The sequence below is a fragment of the Accipiter gentilis genome, chromosome 4 (assembly GCF_929443795.1).
Source record: "Accipiter gentilis chromosome 4, bAccGen1.1, whole genome shotgun sequence".
Taxonomy (NCBI): domain Eukaryota; kingdom Metazoa; phylum Chordata; class Aves; order Accipitriformes; family Accipitridae; genus Astur; species Astur gentilis.
This window is the reverse complement of record NC_064883.1, coordinates 44,562,756-44,581,335: the sequence shown is the minus strand read 5'-3', so window position 1 is coordinate 44,581,335 and position 18,580 is coordinate 44,562,756. Positions and strand designations below refer to the sequence as shown.

General features: G+C 51.9%; 1 protein-coding gene across 5 annotated transcripts; it reads left to right on the top strand.

Moving 5' to 3' along the window:
* Positions 1 to 1,178: 1,178 nt before the first annotated feature.
* HHATL (hedgehog acyltransferase like) lies at positions 1,179 to 17,376 on the top strand. Of its 5 annotated transcripts, none has more exons than XM_049798857.1 (12): positions 1,179 to 1,263; positions 2,534 to 2,680; positions 3,233 to 3,300; positions 3,678 to 3,791; positions 3,960 to 4,154; positions 5,010 to 5,219; positions 8,967 to 9,138; positions 10,814 to 10,958; positions 11,352 to 11,387; positions 12,173 to 12,374; positions 13,829 to 13,970; positions 15,583 to 17,376. In XM_049798857.1, the coding sequence occupies exons 2-12, from the start codon at positions 2,575 to 2,577 to the stop codon at positions 15,702 to 15,704; spliced, it is 1,512 nt and encodes a 503-aa protein (XP_049654814.1). In that variant the 5' UTR covers positions 1,179 to 1,263; positions 2,534 to 2,574; the 3' UTR covers positions 15,705 to 17,376. The 5 variants fall into 5 exon arrangements, with proteins under 5 accessions (XP_049654814.1, XP_049654815.1, XP_049654813.1 ...); XM_049798856.1 differs by lacking the exon at positions 1,179 to 1,263 and adding an exon at positions 2,178 to 2,198; XM_049798858.1 differs by lacking the exons at positions 1,179 to 1,263; positions 11,352 to 11,387 and adding an exon at positions 2,133 to 2,198.
* Positions 17,377 to 18,580: the final 1,204 nt, after the last annotated feature.

Here is an 18,580-nt window from a genome sequence, read left to right as displayed (position 1 = left end):
GTCCCTGGGCAGGGACCGAGCTGCGGCAGCAGGACGAAGCCTGGGGCTCTGGGGCATCCGAGGGGCAGGCAGCCAAATCCTGCCTCGTCTGCTGCAAATTAAAAAGTGGCTCATTAGGTGCTGAAACCGTTGGCCATACAGCCATCGGCCAAAGGTCTCTATGGAAAGCCTCTGTCTGTGCACACCAGGTTCAAAACGCTACTAAAAAAAAAGCTTTTTTTGTTCGGGGCAAAGCTGGGCTGACCTGAGGGGTGCCCATCCTGGAAATCCTCCCTCCGGAGCCCAAAACATGACTCGCTTCACCCCAAAGAGGACAACCCGTGGAGGTATTTATAAAATCCGGGGTCGTCTGCCTTGGTTCTCTCCCCTGACCCTACAGGCAGCTCAGGAGATGCTCGGGGTCATCGGTCCCAGGGTGAGCTCTCCCCAAATCTGGTAGGGGTTTGGTAGAAGGAGCTCGGTGTGGGACACGGAGACAGGCTTGACTCCACGTTGACTTTTTCTTGGCCGACTTGTAAATTTACACACACCGTAATAACGGAGGCCACGACCCAACCCAGCCCTTTCCTATCCCCTTTTTTGGCTGCAGATGCCAAAAACTGAGAAGGAGACCCCAAAGACGGTTTTTAGAGAAGTTGCACCCTCCAAGCCCCGTGCCGTTTTAAACACTTCCCCGAGCCGGGGAGGAATCGCACCTTTTTGGCTCTGTGCCTCAGTTTCCCCATCCCCACTCAACGATAGCCGTCTCCCCTCTCGCACAAGGTGATGGGGGCTACCCCCTCCTTTGCAGGGCTCAAAGTGGGGGTTCGAAACACCACTGAGATGGAGTCGGTCCCTGCGTGGGGGCCGCTGAGCCCCCCGGGGCTCCCGTGGGCAGCCCTGGGTCGTGCTCCCTGGTCCGGGGTGAGTTTTGGCAGGCAACGTGGGTCCTCTCCAGCAGCTGCCGTGACAGACAGCTCCTGAACCAGCCCCCCTCTGCAGTGCTGCTCTAAAATAAAAATACCTCCCGCCTGCTCCGCTCCACTCCCGGCCAAACTTCCTCCAGGGGCAAGGGGGGGGGGGGGGGGGGGGGAAATAAAAATACACCCACCCTCCCACCCCAAGCCGGCCTGAGAGATGCTGTAGGACAAGCCAACAGCTCCCAAAATCCTTCCTTCCCCCCCCCCCCCCCTCTCCTACCACCCCCCATCGCAGTGCTGGACGCTGGATCCCCCCCCACCCCGGCACCCTCGCCCACCTCCACCCGTGGTCCCGGGGCTCAAGGTCAGTAGCGGGGAGCGATGGGGGGCTGGAGGGGGGGTCAAGCCGGGGATGGGGACACGCTGCTCCCACTGCTCCAGGGTTTTTTTTGTCACCTCTGCCTTGCTCCCACCATCCAGCCGGGGGTCCGGTGGGAGAGAGAAATAGGGAGGGGAATGAGGATGCTGCTGCCCCTGGGGGGGAGGCTGGGCTAGGGACCCCCCCATGCACCTGCTTTGGCAACTGGGGAGCGATCAGGACTTAAAATTATCCGAGGGGGTTCCCTGCCAGCACGTCTCGCCCACCGCAGGGTCCCCAGACTCAGCGGGAGACCCTTAACCACCCCCCCCCCACGCCAGCTCATTTGCAGGGTACCCCCCCCCCCCCCCAAAAGAAAAAGAAAAATAATAAAGCCTTGAAAAGCGTGGAAAGGAGAAAAAAAAAAAGCTCTTTAAAGCCACCTCTGTGAGTGCCCTCCCGCCGCAGGGGACCGCAGGGCGGTGGCAGCGCGCCAACGACCCCCCCCAGCTCTTAAAAAAACCTCAATAACCCCCCCAAAATAATAATAATAAAAAAAAAATAATTAAGCACCCACAGCAAATGTTTTGCGATGCAGATACGAAAGCAGAAGGGGACCGGCTCGCCTTTTATTGCTGTCTAAAAGCCAAATTTACGCTTACTTATTCCCTTCAAAGCGCTCCGCCGTTCCCGGGGTCCCCCCACCCGCGGGGGATGTTCACGAGTGGGTGGCAGTGCCGGAGGAGGATGTGTCCCCCCCCGTATACAGCTTCTTCCAGCCCTAAATTGCATTTTTAGCAACTGGACACCCAGTCGGGAGGCTGCAGAGCTCGGGGAGGGCTGAAAGGCACGTCGCGTCGGTGTTAATTAGCCTTAGCAGGTGTAATTAGCCCAGGGTTAATTGCAGGGCTGGGCGTCAGCATCCCCCGAGCGCTACTGATGTTGGGCAGAGCGGCTGGGGGGGGAGGATTTAACCGTGCCTACGGGATCCTAAGGTTGTGGCTGGGAAAAGTTTGGGACCACGGGGTTTTAGGAAATTGCCCCCCAAGAGCTCAAGGTTGGGTAAAATCCCAGCAGAAGGTGAGCAGCAGCCCAGGGCAGGGGAATATCGGCATCCCAGCGTGGACGTCTTCGTGCTCTCTCCTGGATCCCCTCCAAGGATCCAATTAGGAATTTGGGGGGGGGGGACACACATCAGAGACACGTTGGAGGAGTAGGAGGGAAGGTGAGCTCTCACCTCTGATTTTTTTTCTCTCTCCTCCTTCCTTTTTCCCAGGTCTGGATCCCCGGCACCGGCTGGGGCAGTAACCTGCCGCCATGGGGGTTAAAACGATGCTCCCCAGCTACGAACTGGGGTTTTACGCCCTCATCGTGACGTGCGCCGTGGTATACAGCGGCAGCGGGATCTTTGAAGCATCCAGAGGTAACGCTCCCCATCGCATCCCCTGGGATGGATGGATGTAAGGTGGCTGCTTTCACAGCTGTCCATACCAGCAGCAGATCCCTGGCTTTAATTTTGGCAGAGAACAGCTTGGGAATCCTTTGCAAGGTTCAAAAGGATTATTTTTTTGCCTGGTTGCCTCCTTGTCCCCATTTCCATGGCTCAGGGCAATAGGCTGTAGCACGTCGTAGGTCTCCAGCCAGTCCCCAAAACAGGCAACCACCCTGCCTACACAGGGCTGGTTCCCAAATTTTTTGTCTGGAAACACAAAAACCTGAAAATTTCATGGGATCAGCTGGGGCGGGGCAGGGGGGTTCTGGGATGTGAGCTGCAAAGGACTTTGCTGGAAATTCTTGCAGAAACACTTGAGGTTTCTGAGTCCTATGGCTGTCTATGGGAATTAGGCACTTTTGGGACAGGGTCTTTGAGCCCTGATGGCTCAGCATCGCGTTGAGGAAGGCTCCCTGCCTTGCCAAAACCCGGGTGCAATTTCTCAGAGCTGTTTCTTTCCCCGTAACTCTGTTTTTTTTGCAGACAGCATGAACAGAAAGGCCTTTCGGGATGGCATAAAGCCGGGCTGGCACTACTTCGGCAGGAAGATGGTAAGCGGAGGAAGGACTCCGTCTTTTCTAGCTACCGGCGATGTGGTCGGTGCTGACCACTGGAGAAGCAGAGCTGGTTTTTCTGCTGCTGACACGCTTTTGCAAAGTCCACGTGACTTGTATTTTTCTCCCTAATGAACTAGTCGGGAAAATACCAGCCCTGCAGCACCGTGGATGCTCTGCTTTGTGTGCACCGAGACGAGAAACCTCTGCACGTCTCTCCTGGGGTTTTATGACCAAGCTAAAGTGCTCGGGAGCCCTTGGGTGGAAAATGGGAAGAAAAGGCTTTGAAAGTTGTGTGGTTTCCCCTCCAGACGGGTGTTGGGGCAGGGGTGCGATGGCTGGGGACAGTAAGGCGCCCGGTGCTGCTCCCGCAGGACGTGGCCGATTTCGAGTGGGTGATGTGGTTCACCTCGTTCAGGAACGTCATCATCTTCGCCCTCTCGGGACATGTCCTCTTCGGCAAGATCTGCTCCATGACGGTACCGCAGGTAAGACAGGGATGTGGTGGGATGGGTTTGAAAGCACCAGGGTGACCTGGGTTCTGTGGAGGGGGGCTTGAGGGCTGTTCTAGGATGGGGAGATGTTCTAGATTAGGGGGAGCAGGGTTGGGGCTTTCACCAAGCTGACCACGGGTCTGGACCACTCTCTTCTCGCAGCACCGGGCTGTGATGTACATGCTGTACGGGGTCTTGGCCGTGCTGGGCAGCATGGGGCTCGTCTACCTGATGATCATCCTCTCCCACTGCCTTGTCCTCTACTCCGTCGCACTGGCCAAGCAGAAGTGGCTCTGCTACGTGGCCGGGCTCTGCTGTCTCGCCTCCTTCAAGGTGGAGCCGTTCAGTTCGTGGCAGGTAGGTGCTGTCTCGAACCATCTCTCTGCCTCATTTCCAGCCCGCTTGTGTCTGTCTCCTTGGGTTTACCCCCAAGGAGGTCTCCTGGGGAACCCCCAAACACTGGGCGCTTCTCCTGGCTATGCCAGAGCTCCCACAGGGTTTGAGAGGGGACTGTTGCGTCGCTGAGCTTGGGAATAATCCCACTGGGTTGTCGTGTTTTGGTGGCTTCATGCTGGGCCAGAGCTTAGGACACCTAAGTCCTTCTTGCCGCTTAGGCAACAGCTTGTCAGCCAGGCAAGACGTGTTCCTGCCTCGTGCCTCAGTTTCCCCACCTGTAGCACAGTGCTGGGATGGGTTCAGTGACACCCGTGGCTATCTCGGGTCTCTGCCCAGTTGAGACTTTCTCTCGCTGGTGGGTGGAGGGAAGCCCAGGAAGGGCCTTATAAAGCTCTTCAGTCCCTCCGAAGGACAGTGCCGCCTCTCCCTGCCTGCTACTCACCTCCCGAAATGCATTTGCCCTGCCTCCATCAGGCTCGTGCTGGCTTTTCTTCACTCCCTGGGGAGGGTTATGTCCCTGTGACAGGGTGACCTTTCCCACCCCAGACCAAAGCCTGCACGGCCCGTAGCTGCTTGGTGAAGACATGGCCAAGAGGATCTACCACTTCCTGGCTCTTCCAAGATGCAGGAGCCAGCTGGGAAATCGAGCCCCAGTTTTTTCTTATCAACAGCAAGGCTTATGAGCTCCAGGGACAATTGGTGTCAGAGCGTAATTAGAGGCTTTGCCTGCTGCCCCAGGAGTGATGTCCTCCAAAAAGCGAGGGAGCACAGAAATGACACCGCGTTCCTGGTGGTAACTCTTCGTTTCTCATCCAGAGCGGGTTTGTAACGGGAGCTTTTGATCTTCAAGATGTCCTCTTCTATGGAGGAAGCGGCTTCACCATCATGCGCTGCATGAGCTTCGCACTCGAGAGCGCCGAGAGGAAAGAGGGCATCTACTCCATCTTCGACCTCCTCAAGTACAACTTCTACCTCCCATTCTTCTTTTTTGGGCCTGTCATGACGTTTGACCAGTTCCATGCCCAGGTGAGTGCTCCTGAGGCCAGGCTGGAGGAGGACTGCTCCCTGCATTTATTTGCTTGGGTTTAATGCCTATAAAACCCCACCTTTTCCCACAGTGAAGGTGCAAATGGTTGTAGAGCTTCTCGTGGTCATCTAGAGTCTGTGGCCATAGTCTGGGCTGCGCAATGATGCTGTGATTTTTTGTGGGGAGGGGTATAAACTGATGGGGTTTTAATCTTCCCTTTTGGGTTTTTGGCCATTTCTACTGATCAGCTCAGAAGAGAAGACGTTGCTGTGGTGAAAGCATCACGCTGGGATGAGGAGGGGAGGGTTCAGCTCATGTCCTTCCTCACCTGGCAACTGCACTGCTCCATGCCTCGGTTTCCACGTGCTGTCACCCCAGCAGCTCCGTGCCGCTCCACTGTGCGGAGCCAGGAGGCCATGGTGAGAGCCAGACATGTGGTGCCCATCTGTGGGACCTCTACGTGCTGGTGGCTGTGACAGCAAGGGCAGTCTCACATTTCCATCCAGCTGGTTCACCCAAGGAGCATGAATTTCCAGGATGGTCTGTGTGTCTTTAAGATGAAGTTATTTCTGTAGAAATAAGTAAGGTTGAGTGGAAGGCTGTGTTTCGGCAACCAGGGGATTCCTCTGCTCTCCGTGAAATACCCTGGTGCCCCAAGTCTTTGCCTGTATCACGTATAACCAAGGGAGCTTTTTGAAGAGAAGACTCTAATCAGCACTGGAAAACATCAGCAGAAGCCTGGGCTGGTACCAGCTGACCTCTGGTCCTGTTTCATAGCCAAAGATCAAGCAAAACAGCAGTGCTCTCTGCCTCCTCACTCTTCCCATCTCAATGTCCTTTTACACCAGTAATCAGCCTTGGTCATCAAAGCAAACTGGTAGTGCTTGCTAAGAGAGGGACCTCTTGCTTGGTCAGCAAGGATCACCATCCCCCCTCCATTTTCTTTTAAAGAAGACCAGCTACACTGAATTTTTGGACCCCGGTTGACATCTGGGTGCAAGAGCATTATGGAAAAAAAATTGTGAATTCAGAAGAAAAACCAGCCCAGGGCAGGGGAAAGCAGCCAGAGCCTCCCTGGTGCGGAGGAGACCAAAGACCCACCCAGCCCAGCACCTTCTCTCCAACATTGGGCTGGTACTGGTTGCCTAATAAAAGGTCTGCACTGGTCTTGTTCCTTCCAGTGAGCAGGATGAGCCCTGATCTGAGTCCTGCTCCTTGCTGGTTCATTCACCTGGGCATTTAACAACCTCGTGCTGCCTCTTGAAAGGAACAAGATCCCTTGGGTCATGCAGGTTCTATTTAAAAGGACTTTTAGAGCATTTGACACTGAAGATCGTAAGGTCAGCGCTGGCATCACCCATAAGGGATGTTTGTGGAGCATTGAGTCTACCAGCAGACCGTTCTCACTGGACAGGCACCAGGGATGGCCAGGCTGCTGGTGGGCTCTTCTCCCCAGGCTGCTGGAAGAAATGTTTCATCCTAAGGCTTCATCTTTCCAGTCGTGTCTCACCTGCCGGGCTGAAGCCCAGGCAAGCACGGCTCCAGCAGCCCCCGCTGTCCAAGCCCCTCCAGAGGGGGTACAGGGCCCTGGAGTGCCCTCCTCACCCCACGTTCCTCTTCCTTCTCCAGTTTCCATCAGTGTTTCCTATAAAACGGGCAGCCCTAGTTTCTCCTAACACTGCAGCCATGTATCTGTAAACCAGAGCATTAAAGTCCTCACATCTCCAAGACCTGAATTCCCACCAGTCCTACAAGGCTTGATCTGGAGGGGGGGTTTATTTCCTGCTCCTTTGCATAGTCCCAAACCAGGATGTCTATAGCCACTTAATGAGCAATTCTCCCCCCCTCTGCTGCTTAAAATGCTCACCCCAAAGGCACAAGGAGTAAGTCCCCAACCCCTTTCCCATGCCAGGGGTCCTGTCTTGGCCTGGCCACCACTGCCATCTCCTGGCTAGATGCCCCCCTGCACTGCTGGAGCTGCAGCTAATTGTAGAGGTGAATTCCTAATTGCCCAACAGCAGTTATGGGAGCGGGCAGATGGAGTCTGGCCCAGTTAGGGAATGGATCTGTCTCTTTGGCTCCTACTGGTGCTACGTCTTGGTGGAGCCCTTGTACCCCCACGTGTGATGGGAACTCATCTGTACCAGGGCTTGGCCAGCCCCATTTGAGCTGAAAACCATCTTCCTTACTAGGATGAAAGGAACAAATTCAATTCTCTAGGGCTGGAAGTGTGGGGGACACAGCCCTGACCTCAAGGGGATGGTGGTGGAGTGGTGCCACCACGTGCAGACATGAGGACGAGGGGACACGTTCTCAAATTGCACCAGGGGAGGTTTAAATCGGACATTAGGAAAAAATTCCTCACCGAAAGGGTTGTCAAGCATTGGAACAGGCTGCCCAGGGAAGGGGTTGAGTCACCGTCCCTGGGGTTATTTAAAAGACATGTAGATGTGGCACTTAGGGACATGGTTTAGTGGTGGACTTGGCAGCGTTAGACTTACGGTTTGACTCGATGATCTTAAAGGTCTTTTCCAACCTAAATGATTCTATGATTCTATGAAAGGAAGGGCTCCATGTCTTCCCACACGTCTCCATGCCAAAGCCTATCCTCCCTCGACTTCTCCAGCTCAGGGTCCAGTGGCCTTTCTGTATCCTTGAAGCATTTGGCATATAACAGACACAAAAAAATTCTGGCAAAGGCTTTAATTCTCAGGAATCATCTGGATTTGATGACGGGGCTGGTGCGGCAGCCTGCGGATTATGTTGGGAGAGCTCCCACCTCTCGCAGGGAATAAAGGGAAAGTAATAAACATAAGAGGATTTTGAATACAGCAGCAATTTTTACGGCGACGTGGGGAAGCGAGGACATCAGTCTGCCCAGTGTAATCCTGAAAGCTTGCTCTGATGATTTTTGTATTACAACGGTCAAAGACATGACAGCTCCTGGAGGCAAAGCCCGGCCCCTGTTTGTACAAGATGCAGCAGAGACGAAATCCCCATCGATCAGGTCCCAGCCGAACCAGGATGGCCCCTGGAGCAGCTCTCCCTCTCGTTTACAGCAGATGTCTGCAGTAGAAGCTCCAGGGACCATCAGGCAACCTCCTTCTCCTCCTCCCAAATGATTTTGGCCAAAAATATGCATCTGGCCCTGGCAGAGCAGTCAGGCGGGATTCCAGCCCTGCTCCTAACCTCTCCTGGGCATGTAGATGGCCTTTCTTACAGGCTGTGGCGTCCTGTAGATGTTCTGCGTGTGGGTATTTTCTCCCACTCAGTGACCTGTGCAAGGGGCCACCCTTAAGGAAATTTGTCTTTCTGAACATGTCTCTGCAGAAAGAGCATAAAACCCAGCTCCCTGGTTGGTACGGTTTTCACCTAGGGTCCCTTAGATACAGCCAGACCTGTCACCTCTGTGTCACACCATGCGCCTGCTCTGCTGGAAACCCCAGTGATGGGAACAGCCTTTGCTAGGAGGGTCATCCAGGAGGCACGTTGCTGCTGTGCTCAGTGCTGAGGTGGATGTCTTGGAGGGATGCTGTGGTTGTCCTGCTCCCCGTGGATGCGTTTGCCTGAGCTAGTCCCTCGGGTCTTCCTTAATCAGTGGTGATTTCAGCCATGTAGTCCATGGTGTGATTTCTAAAGGAGAATGATGAGTCCTCCTTTGGACCTTGACTGTTTCTATGGATGCAGGAACATGCTGCCCATCCTGTCTCTCAGCTCAGCCCTTTCCTGGTTTGCCATCCCGGCAGGTGAGCACCCGAGAGCTAAGACGCAAAGACGACGAGATGAGGAATATCCGGGTCCATGCCCTCCTCCACGTGGGGGCCATCATCGCTGTGGACATCTTCTTCCACTTCTTCTACATCCTCACCCTCCCTTCCGACCTGAAGTTCATGAACCGCCTCTCGGACTGGTCCTTGGGTGAGTGCCTGTGCTTGGACGCGTTCACACCTGTACTCGGCTTCAAAGCAGTGGTGAGGGGTTCGGATCTCCATCCTTCTCCGTTGACAGGCTTTGGCAGTGCTCACGTTGGACAGGTTTGAGTAAAGCCCCTCTTCTTCCCATTGACAATGCATAGAGCTGGCAACCCTGGAAAGCAGATGGTGTTGGTCTGACATTCTCGCAGGGTCCCGGTGTAAATTGTTTAGCTCTGGGTTTAAGAGGCTGAGCACCAAGCCATTCCCATTGCCTTTGGACTGGAAGGGAGCTCAGCACCTCCAAAAAATCAGCCCCATGCTGTTGCAAGAAGTACACCTGGTATCTCAGATGCCTTCACAGGTGGCGACCCATTATGGGTGTTTGTGAGCCACTGAAATGGCCCCAGGGTGTAGGTTGTGCAGGGGATTTGTAGCTGCTGTCTTCAACTGCCTAAGGGAGGGTTGTAGGGAAGGCAAACTCTTCTTGAGGCTGGCAGGGAAGAAGCAGGACACAGCAAACAAGGTGCAGCAAGGCAAAGTCTGATTGCGTGTAAGGAATTTTTTTCATAGAGTGTTCAAACACTGGAATAGGGGCCCAGAGGGGTTATAGATTCTCCAAAAATAGACATATTCAACGCTTAAATGCACAATGTCCAGGGCAACCTGATCTCCGTTTCAAGTTGGCTGTTTTCTGAGCAGGGCTGGACTAGAGACCTCCAGAAACCAAACTCCCAGGATGAGTAACAGTAGCAGTGCTGGCATTCAGCTGGCAGCTGGATGGAGTATTTCAGCTGGCCAAATACATGTCTGATGGCAGCATTTGAGTTGCCATAGGGTATCTGACATCCACACGGGCAGGGGCTGGAGGAGCCCCACGTCTCTCCAGAGTGGCAGCTGGAGGCCAGGAGAAAATCCTAATGCAGCTAGAATGGCACTAGCATTGATTTAGGGTGTCCCAAGAGACCTGGGTGGACTGACCAAGCATATGTGTTAGTCCGGAGGGAGCTGAGCTCTTCTGCAGGCTCTGCTGACTCTATTGACCAGAGCTGCCTGGTCCACGGCAGGAGCTCAGGCACTGCTCACATCAAGGCACTGTGTGGTCCTTAATCTGTGAGCTCAGTCCCACCAAGATGGGAGCATTTTAGCTTCTCTTTCCATAGGAATTTGAAATTTTTGGTGTTTGTTCCTGCAGGGTTTGCCTTCCAGTGTCAAACACTTCTCCAAGACAGAGTTTCTGGCCCTGGCTCTGCTGTAGCATCAACATTACATCTATGGCCACAAGGAGTTGGGGAGGAGGGCATTTTGATGGAGTTGTCAGTAAAACCTCAGAGGTCAGAGTTGAGAACTGTGATGAGTTTGTCATAGGTTAACAAGCCTTAGAGGGAAGGAACAATCTTGCGCTGGAAGAAATGAGATCCGTATGACTTTCTTGGACTACTAAGACCAATAAACAGTTTGCTCTTGAATACCCCAAGAAGATACTGTCCTTTGGTTTAAGCTTCTTAAAAAGCTGTTTAGTTTTAAAAGCTTTGCTGGTCCAAGACAGCATTAGGCTGTCCTCTTGATGTTATGTTTGTTGCAATAGACTACATGCTCCCATGGGACATGATGTCCCCCAAAGTCCTGAAGGTGATATGTTCCATGTTCCTCTTCACCTGTTTGACTCATTTTTGCTCCAGCTGGCCTGGCCTACTCCAATTTGGTGTACGACTGGGTGAAAGCTGCTGTCATGTTTGGGGTCATCAACACCATTGCCAGACTGGACCACTTGGACCCACCCCAGCCCCCAAAATGCATCACCATGCTCTACGTCTTTGCAGAAACGTGAGTAGCCCACATGCATCAACAAAGAGAGACGGCATGTTTGACCTGCACGAAACGTGCTGGGGGGGAAGATGTCTGGGCTCTGCTTCTGAGCAGCTGGCCTATGAATTGGAGACTACCTACATTGAACAGTCTATACTGAACCTATAGTCTAGACTTGGCCGTAGCCCAGGGAAATATTCTCGGGCAGGAAGGAATAGATAAGGAGAGAGGTGTTGTAACCTGCCTCATCGATAGTGGGACCGGTTCAAGGAAGGAGAACGGAGAACTGCTGTGAAAAAGGTTGCAGAAGGACCTCGCCAGGGGTCTGGGTGCCTTCTCTGGCTGACTGCTGCATGGAAGAGTGTCATTACGTTGTGTGTTTTAACATGCTTTTTATCATCTGCGTTGTAGGCATTTTGACAGAGGGATTAATGATTGGCTATGCAAGTAAGTGTCTAATCAACCGTCTCTAGTCTGGTTCAGGGTCTTCTCTTTCATCACATAGCAATGAAGCATTAAATGCTGTTCATCCCAAAGCTGAGGTGTCCTCTCCTCTGGGTGAAACGTGAAGTCATGAAGTCATATTTGGTCTGTTTATCCCTAAGGCCATTGAATTGATCACCACAATGTGCAACACACCCCCACCCCACCCCCCAAAGTTGGGAATAAGAGAGTCCTGTCTCAGAAATCCCTTTAAGTCTGGTGCACTTATCATTCCCTCGAGGGAGGAAGGGTCAGGATCATATTCCACCAGGAGGAAAGGGGAATTGAGCCCAGGTCTCCCATATACTGGGTAACAAGGGTGGCCTGAGTTCCATCTACATCTCCCTCAGCCCTTCAGCTCTCTCCAGCCATGAGTACACACCAGCAAACCTGTGCTGAAGGTGGTGGCTGCTCTGTGATGAAATCCTGTGCACCAGCGAGTCTGAGATAGCCTGCAGCTTTACAGATCCCCATGTTTTATCAACCCTTTACCTGCAAGAGGGGGAAAGGGTGGTATTTTGTCCTTAAGGAGCTACAGGTTTGTAAGGAACACAAGCCACGAGCAGCTGGACTGCAGCAAAAATCGGTTTATTGCTAGAATGTCTCAGCCAAAACCTCCTTCCTTTCTCACTGAGGTGCTCTAGATTGACCTGCCTGGGAGGAGCTTGTGGTGGGTGAGCGTGGGGTAAGGGACTCCGGAGGGGTCTCCTTAACTATGGGGAGCACCGACCATTTTCCTTGGCCATTAGGTACGTGTACGATCACATTGGAGAGAACCATGACAACATCATGAAGGAGCTCGTGGCCACCATCGCCACCTTTGCCGTCACCACCTTGTGGCTGGGGCCCTGCGAGATTGTTTACATCTGGTCTGTCTTCAACTGCTTTGGCCTCAATTTTGAGCTCTGGGTGCAGAAGTTCTTCCAGCAGGAGCCCTTTGCCAAACTGGAGGTGAGGAACTGGGCTACATGTGGATGGGGGAAGGTCAATGGGTCCGGGACCAAACTCTGGTGCTGGAAAATGTCCATGACTGTAGGGAGCACAAATTTGTTCATACAATTCAGATCCATTTTCAGCTGAGACTGAAGAGCAACATCTCCGATGATGCCATGCAGCTCCACATCCAGGCCTCCTGTGTGGAGACCTGAAGCTCTCTCCTGTGGCCGTTAGCATCCTTGTGATCAGCTACTTAGCTGTGCAAGAGAAGCACAGTCCCGGTGCTCTCTATCCCTTCATTTTATGCACTGTGTCACCCACCCAGAGCAAATTCCCACCTGCCCCTGTGATGCTTCATCAAAAATTTAGGTTGGGTCTGGAGCTTTCAGAGGGAAAATAGAGGTCCAAATGAACTAGGAATGCAGCCCCAACGAAGCATCAAAGTACCACAGATGCACACAAAATCTGAGGTCTGTCCATGGGGAAATGTTTATACATTTCCATATGGAAATCATTTGTTCTTCTTCTTCTGCAAAACATCTTGGCATTCTGAGTGTTTTTGATCTGATTCCTGATAAAAGCAAATGTTTAGGTAATAGAATGAATTATTTTCCAAACAGTCCAAAGCTTAGTGCCCTGTCTCTGTTTGGGACGAAGGTTCCTTGGGGACACATTGGAAGAAAAACTTACGAAACTCCGTTCTGGAAACAATTATGTTCTTTATTTGTTTTGCTTAACCTAAAGTCTGGAGGTCCTAAACCGGTTCAGTAAAGACCCCTTTTGAATAAAAACTTTGGAGAGCAATCCTTCCGTTTGCTCTCCTCGTTGAACTTCTAATCAGATTACAGCACTTGCCGGCAGGGAAATCTCCTTCCCTGCGGCACTGCAATTCTCAGCACTAAGTGGCCCGGGGATTCACCGTGCTCTTTGAAGATTGCTATAAACCACTTCCCCGCTCCACTCGCAGCAGCTGCTCCTGAGGATTATGTGCCAGTGACAATTTCACTCTGCTGCTGTCACTAGTTTTCAGCTCTTTTTTTTTTTTTTTTTTTTTTTAATTCCTAAGAAACAATTTCTACCAGGAGCTGGGAGTGATTTGCACGTAGGGCTAATAATAATCCGGGTATACAACAGCATTCATCTGCCTTGAGGAATGGCTTACCCAAGGCAATAGACGAAGAAAGCAGTATACAGCCATTATAATTAGCATGAAACCATGTATAACATCTTGACCCTACCCATGGGACCTTGAAACACCAATCCGGAGTCCCACATGCATCTGAGTCCAGCAGCAGAGCAGAAGTTTTGCCTTGTCCTTATGTTTCTTCATCCCAGAGACACTAAAGGCTGCTCTAATTTTTGCCTACCCCTCTGGGATCCCAGGTGGAGTTTGGCTGGAGTTGGACTGGTGCATCCCCTTTCCTTACAGGCCCATTTTCCCTCACTCTCTGCTCCTCTCCCCTCCGCAGGCCAAAATGTCAGAGGCCATGTCTCGGCGGATTAGGGCAGTTTTCGGGGCGGCAAATTTCTGGGCCATCGTCCTCTACAACATCCTGGCCCTCAACAGCCTGGAGTTTGCACTGCTGGTGACCAAGAGACTCCTCCTGACAGGTAAGATGCTCCAAGCCTTCCCCACCGAGGGACCTTTGGCTTGATGGGGGGGCCACTGGTAGGAGAGCTGAGGACTGGGACTGTCGAGTCCTCTTGGGTCCAAAGTGGCCTGGCCATTGGCTTGTTATGCGACTGCTCCCAACGTGCTTAATTCTTGTTCAAAAGGTGCAGGCAGTGGTTTCTTAGCTCCAGCCCTTCTCGTGTGAGCTCTCTGGGGTGCGAGCTGCCTTCCAGGTGTACTTGTACAGCTCCTAGCACAGCCTGACGCTGTGAACTGGACTCCTTGCAGCAACGCTAAGGTCACATTCACCCCACCGAGGTGGGCTGAGTCCCTGGCTGCGATATGGTCCCCTTGCTGGAGAAAGGGGTTTACTTGTCCGACCTCGTCTCCTTTAGCGGTTACTCCTGCGTCAACCTGAAGGCGACAGGTACAAACCCTCCTGCTACAATCTTATCTGTACGTTTCTAATCAGGAGATGGTGGCACTATTTTGAAGTCTTCTTGAGCAGCCCAGGGTATAAATAGCCATCAGGAGCCCACGTCCTCCGGCCTTCTGGCATAGAAAATGGATAATATGATGCTCTGGGCTCAGTGTGCCAGAAGTGCCTGCCCGCTGAGCTAGCTGGCTTTTGCTGGTTGCATTATTCATTTCAGAGGTCCTGTTTTAGTAGGTACAAAGCCTGTGTCTCCCTTCTGCTGTGGATACCAGACTCGTGGTTACAAATGCCGTCAGACCTTTCCTAAGTGGAGGGAGAGCTCTCAGTCGCTTACCTAGTTGACAAAAACATGTTTTTTCTTGGGCGTACACTGTGTACCCACTAGGGACGGGACAAGGCTGGGGTTGATCCTTAGCATCAGCAGGGCACAAAGCTTCCAGAAGGTCACAGTGCTGAACAACGATGGACATGGGCAGGTTGAATGGGCAGAAAGTCAACCACCAAGTCTGAACTTGGGGGGCAGAAGGAGTTTTGAGGGTAAGACAGTGCTCAAAGCCACTCCAGCATGTTTCCACATTAGAATCATAGAATGATTTAGGTTGGAAAAGACCTTTGAGATCATTGAGTCCAACTGTCAACCATGCCCACTAAACCATGTCCTGAAATGCCTTGTCTACGCGCTTTTTGAATACCTCCAGGGATGGTGACTCAACCACTTCCCTGGGCAGCCTGTTCCAATGCCTGACAACCCTTTCAGTGAAGAAATTTTTCCTAATATCCAATCTAAACCTCCCCTGGTACAACTTGAGGCCATTTCCTCTTGTCCTATCGCTTGTTACTTGGGAGAAGAGCCTGACCCTCACCTCACTACACCCTCCTTTCAGGTAGTTGTAGAGAGAGATAAGGTCTCCCTTCAGCCTCCTTTTCTCCAGAAAAGCCGCAATCCGTGATGCTTTGGTGAGCTCAGGCACTGCTTCATTTAAAACATGATGCTGGAAATTTCTCTCTTCTCTCAGTGAAGCTGTAGGGCTGGATCCACAACGCAAAATGTCGTTGGCCATCATGAACCCCTGGGACCTCCCAAAACCACCCGAAAGGCAGGAGTGCTGGACAAGAGCTAGCCCTGTTAGGCAAGCAGCAACAACAAAATGACCACATCTCCCTCCATCTTGTAGGTTTCCCTGTCAGCACCTTGTCCATCTGGTTCATCACATACTGCGGAGTGCAGCTGATCAAAGAACGTGAGCGCATCCTGGCCATCGAGGAGGAGAAGTGTGACAAAGCAAAGGCGGACTAGAGAGAGGCGTCAGCAGGATTGTCCCAAAGCCTCGTCTCCCTTCCAGCCACTGGCCGGGGCTCTCCAAGCACTCCTGACAATCGGACCGCTGTAGCTCACCCATGTAGAAGTCACCTGAAAAGCACAGGTCACCCCCTTGCTGCAGGAAAGATTTTCTATAAGACACAGTGGGCATTTCACAGGCTCCCCATGCATGGCAGACTGCTGAGGTAGGCTCCCAGGACATTTCTGCAATGCCAGAAAGAGCCACCCCCATCATTTTGCTGACCCTTTGACATTGGTCTAGAGATTTCACCTTCTGCTTCCCATAACACTTAGTCCGCCAGCACTCAGCTCTCCTGCAGGACCTGTAGCCCATGTGTCCCAGAGGAGACTCTCCAACTCCAACGGCTGGAGGTTTTAGGGTGGATCAGACACACAGCTGTGAGAAAGGGATTAGCTGGTGCTGAGCCTGCTCTGAGCAGACCATCTCCAGGTTGCTTCCAGCCCAAGCATCCCATGTTTCTTTCACTAGAAGAGACGGTCAGCATCCACTGTCAAGTGTTCAGCATTTATGGTTGTGCAGTAAGGACTGTGAAATGGCTCAGCACGATCTATACCTACCAAGAGGCTAATAAATAAATAGTACAGTCTTTATAGCAAAGGGAAGGAGGACCAGGAATGGCAAATTGAAGGGTAATTATCTCCCTACCACTGTCAGCGGTGCAGAGTGATAGCTGTTACAATCTCTGCAAAACAGGTCCCTTCAGTGTTATATGTCTTGGAAAAAAATGATTTAGTGCCAACATCAGGTATAGTTAATGAGAGTGTGGGAGCCATACCTGCTTCACAGCCATCGCGCATCGTGTACAGGTCGCCTGGGGAGCGGGCACGCTGAAGAAATACAACAAATGGCACACAACTGCTTGGTCCCCAGGCCCCAACACATACCCAAAGGGCCCTCCACTGTTGGGTCTGAGACCGATGTGGCCACCGTGACTATCCTGCTGTGATTGATATACGTCCCAGGACTCAAACCAAATCCCACTCATGTTTTTCGCACACCACGGACAAAGATTTAAGCTCACATTCCTGCCCACGGCTGAGAAACAGAAGATGCTGTAGCCAACTCTTTCTCATCTCCAGCCATCCATCTCTTTATTCAACTGACTTTTTGGTGTGCACAGCCTAAGCCCGTGACCGCATGGCTGAATGAGTACACACACATATATACAACCAAAGGAGAAAGACCCTGAATGAAGGGCAGTGACCTGGGGCTGGGTGGTGGAGGGAAAGCCAATGACAGCCTCCTTGGAGAAGCAGACTTTGGGACACTGCCTAGGGAGTGCATTGAATAAATGTACATGTGTGAAACATGGTGCCTTGGGGAAAAGGTGGGTTCATAACTGAAAAATAGCTCTGGCTCTCTTGCACTTTAGAGTAACTTTCAGTGGCCTTATGTCTGAGTTATGTCGATGTCTGGTGAGGGCAGAATCTGGACCACTTCACAGCGTGAGTCGAGATGCTTGGTGCTGGTGTATTCTGGCTGCTTTGTGGATGAAACTGGATTGGTTCCTAGCCAGCTTTCAGCTCTGCCAAAGTAATTTGTGAAGTCCCTGATAAATGTCATTTATATATGTAGTAAATAAATGTTGGACATCTATGGTGCCTGCACTTATCACTGTTACGCTGCTGTAACGAAGGTGACACCCTGGGCAATGCCCTGCCATCAGAGCTGAGAGACACAAGCATCTGTTTGCAGGTCCTCACCTCCCACCCCTAACAGTGACACAAGACATGGTTGAGTTTAACAGAAACCCACCTTAGTGGCATCACCAGATTGGAGGTTTGGCTGCAGCTCAATTCATAGTCACCTTTACTTTGACTCCACCTTCGTACTGCTGAAATATCACGAGCCTACTGCCATCAAACTTGTCGGTTTTGAGTTAGAAGCCATGTTGGTTTTATTTCTGGGTTTTATCTCTGGGACCAAAAATATTGGAAAGAAGGGCAGGTATTGTGCCTCGGTGGCATCTCTAGTCACATCCCAAAAAACTCCTTCAGCTGCCAGGCATATCTCTTTTTAACAGAGATCTACTGATGAACCTTTGGTAGATATTTCTTGGCACCTCCATTATTTCAGATTTACTCTTTACCACCAAACCAGCTATGACATGATGTGCTTCTTTCCAGGGTAAAATCCAGCTTTTCTCCTCCACACCTGAAGCCACCCTGAGCTGTGGGACCACAGGCTCTGTCTCTGTGGGTGGCTCAGCTCAGGTCCCTGCCTGCCCGGGAGGACAAACGGAGTCGGCCACCTCCCGGTGTCAAAGTGGGTGACTCACATGGCAAAGCCCAGTGACTCCGCACTGCCCTCCTGACTTGGATACTCCGGGAGAGAAAATAACCCATTCACTAAGGATCTAAATTTACCCAGCAGCTGCATCTGCTGGAGCTGCCAGAAGGAGCTAATCTTAGACACCAGCTGAGCAAGTGATTTGTTAGGGACACAGTTCACAGGAGAACTTGGGCTTTGCCCCTCTTTGCCTCATGTTATTCCCTCTGCTATCACTGCTGTTACAAGCCCAGGAGGACTGGTGAGCCAGAGGAACCCAAGTGTACTATCTCAACCAGCTCAGCCTTGTGCTGGAGACCCTTATTCTCAGCACATGCCTCTGTAGAATGGGATTTATCGACTGCTCATCGCTCTCCTGGAGGAGAGTATCTCATCTGATCTGGTTATTGCCTGCCTGTTAGTAAAACTCGCCTGAGAAGCCAAGAAAAGCAATTCTTTATTGCAACTACAAATCCTAATTAATAGCCCTACACTGGACACTTTCTTGTTCAGCCTGACATAGATATAATTCCTGCATTCGCCTTTCTTGTTCTAAAATCTC

Excerpts from the sequence above, each read along its gene's own strand:
- HHATL (XM_049798857.1), top strand. The coding sequence starts at position 2,575 with ATGGGGGTTAAAACGATGCTCCCCAGCTACGAACTGGGGTTTTACGCC. Across the intron at positions 2,681-3,232 it reads GATCTTTGAAGCATCCAGAG|ACAGCATGAACAGAAAGGCC; the intron begins GTAACGCTCCCC and ends TTTTTTTTGCAG. Across the intron at positions 3,301-3,677 it reads ACTACTTCGGCAGGAAGATG|GACGTGGCCGATTTCGAGTG; the intron begins GTAAGCGGAGGA and ends CTGCTCCCGCAG.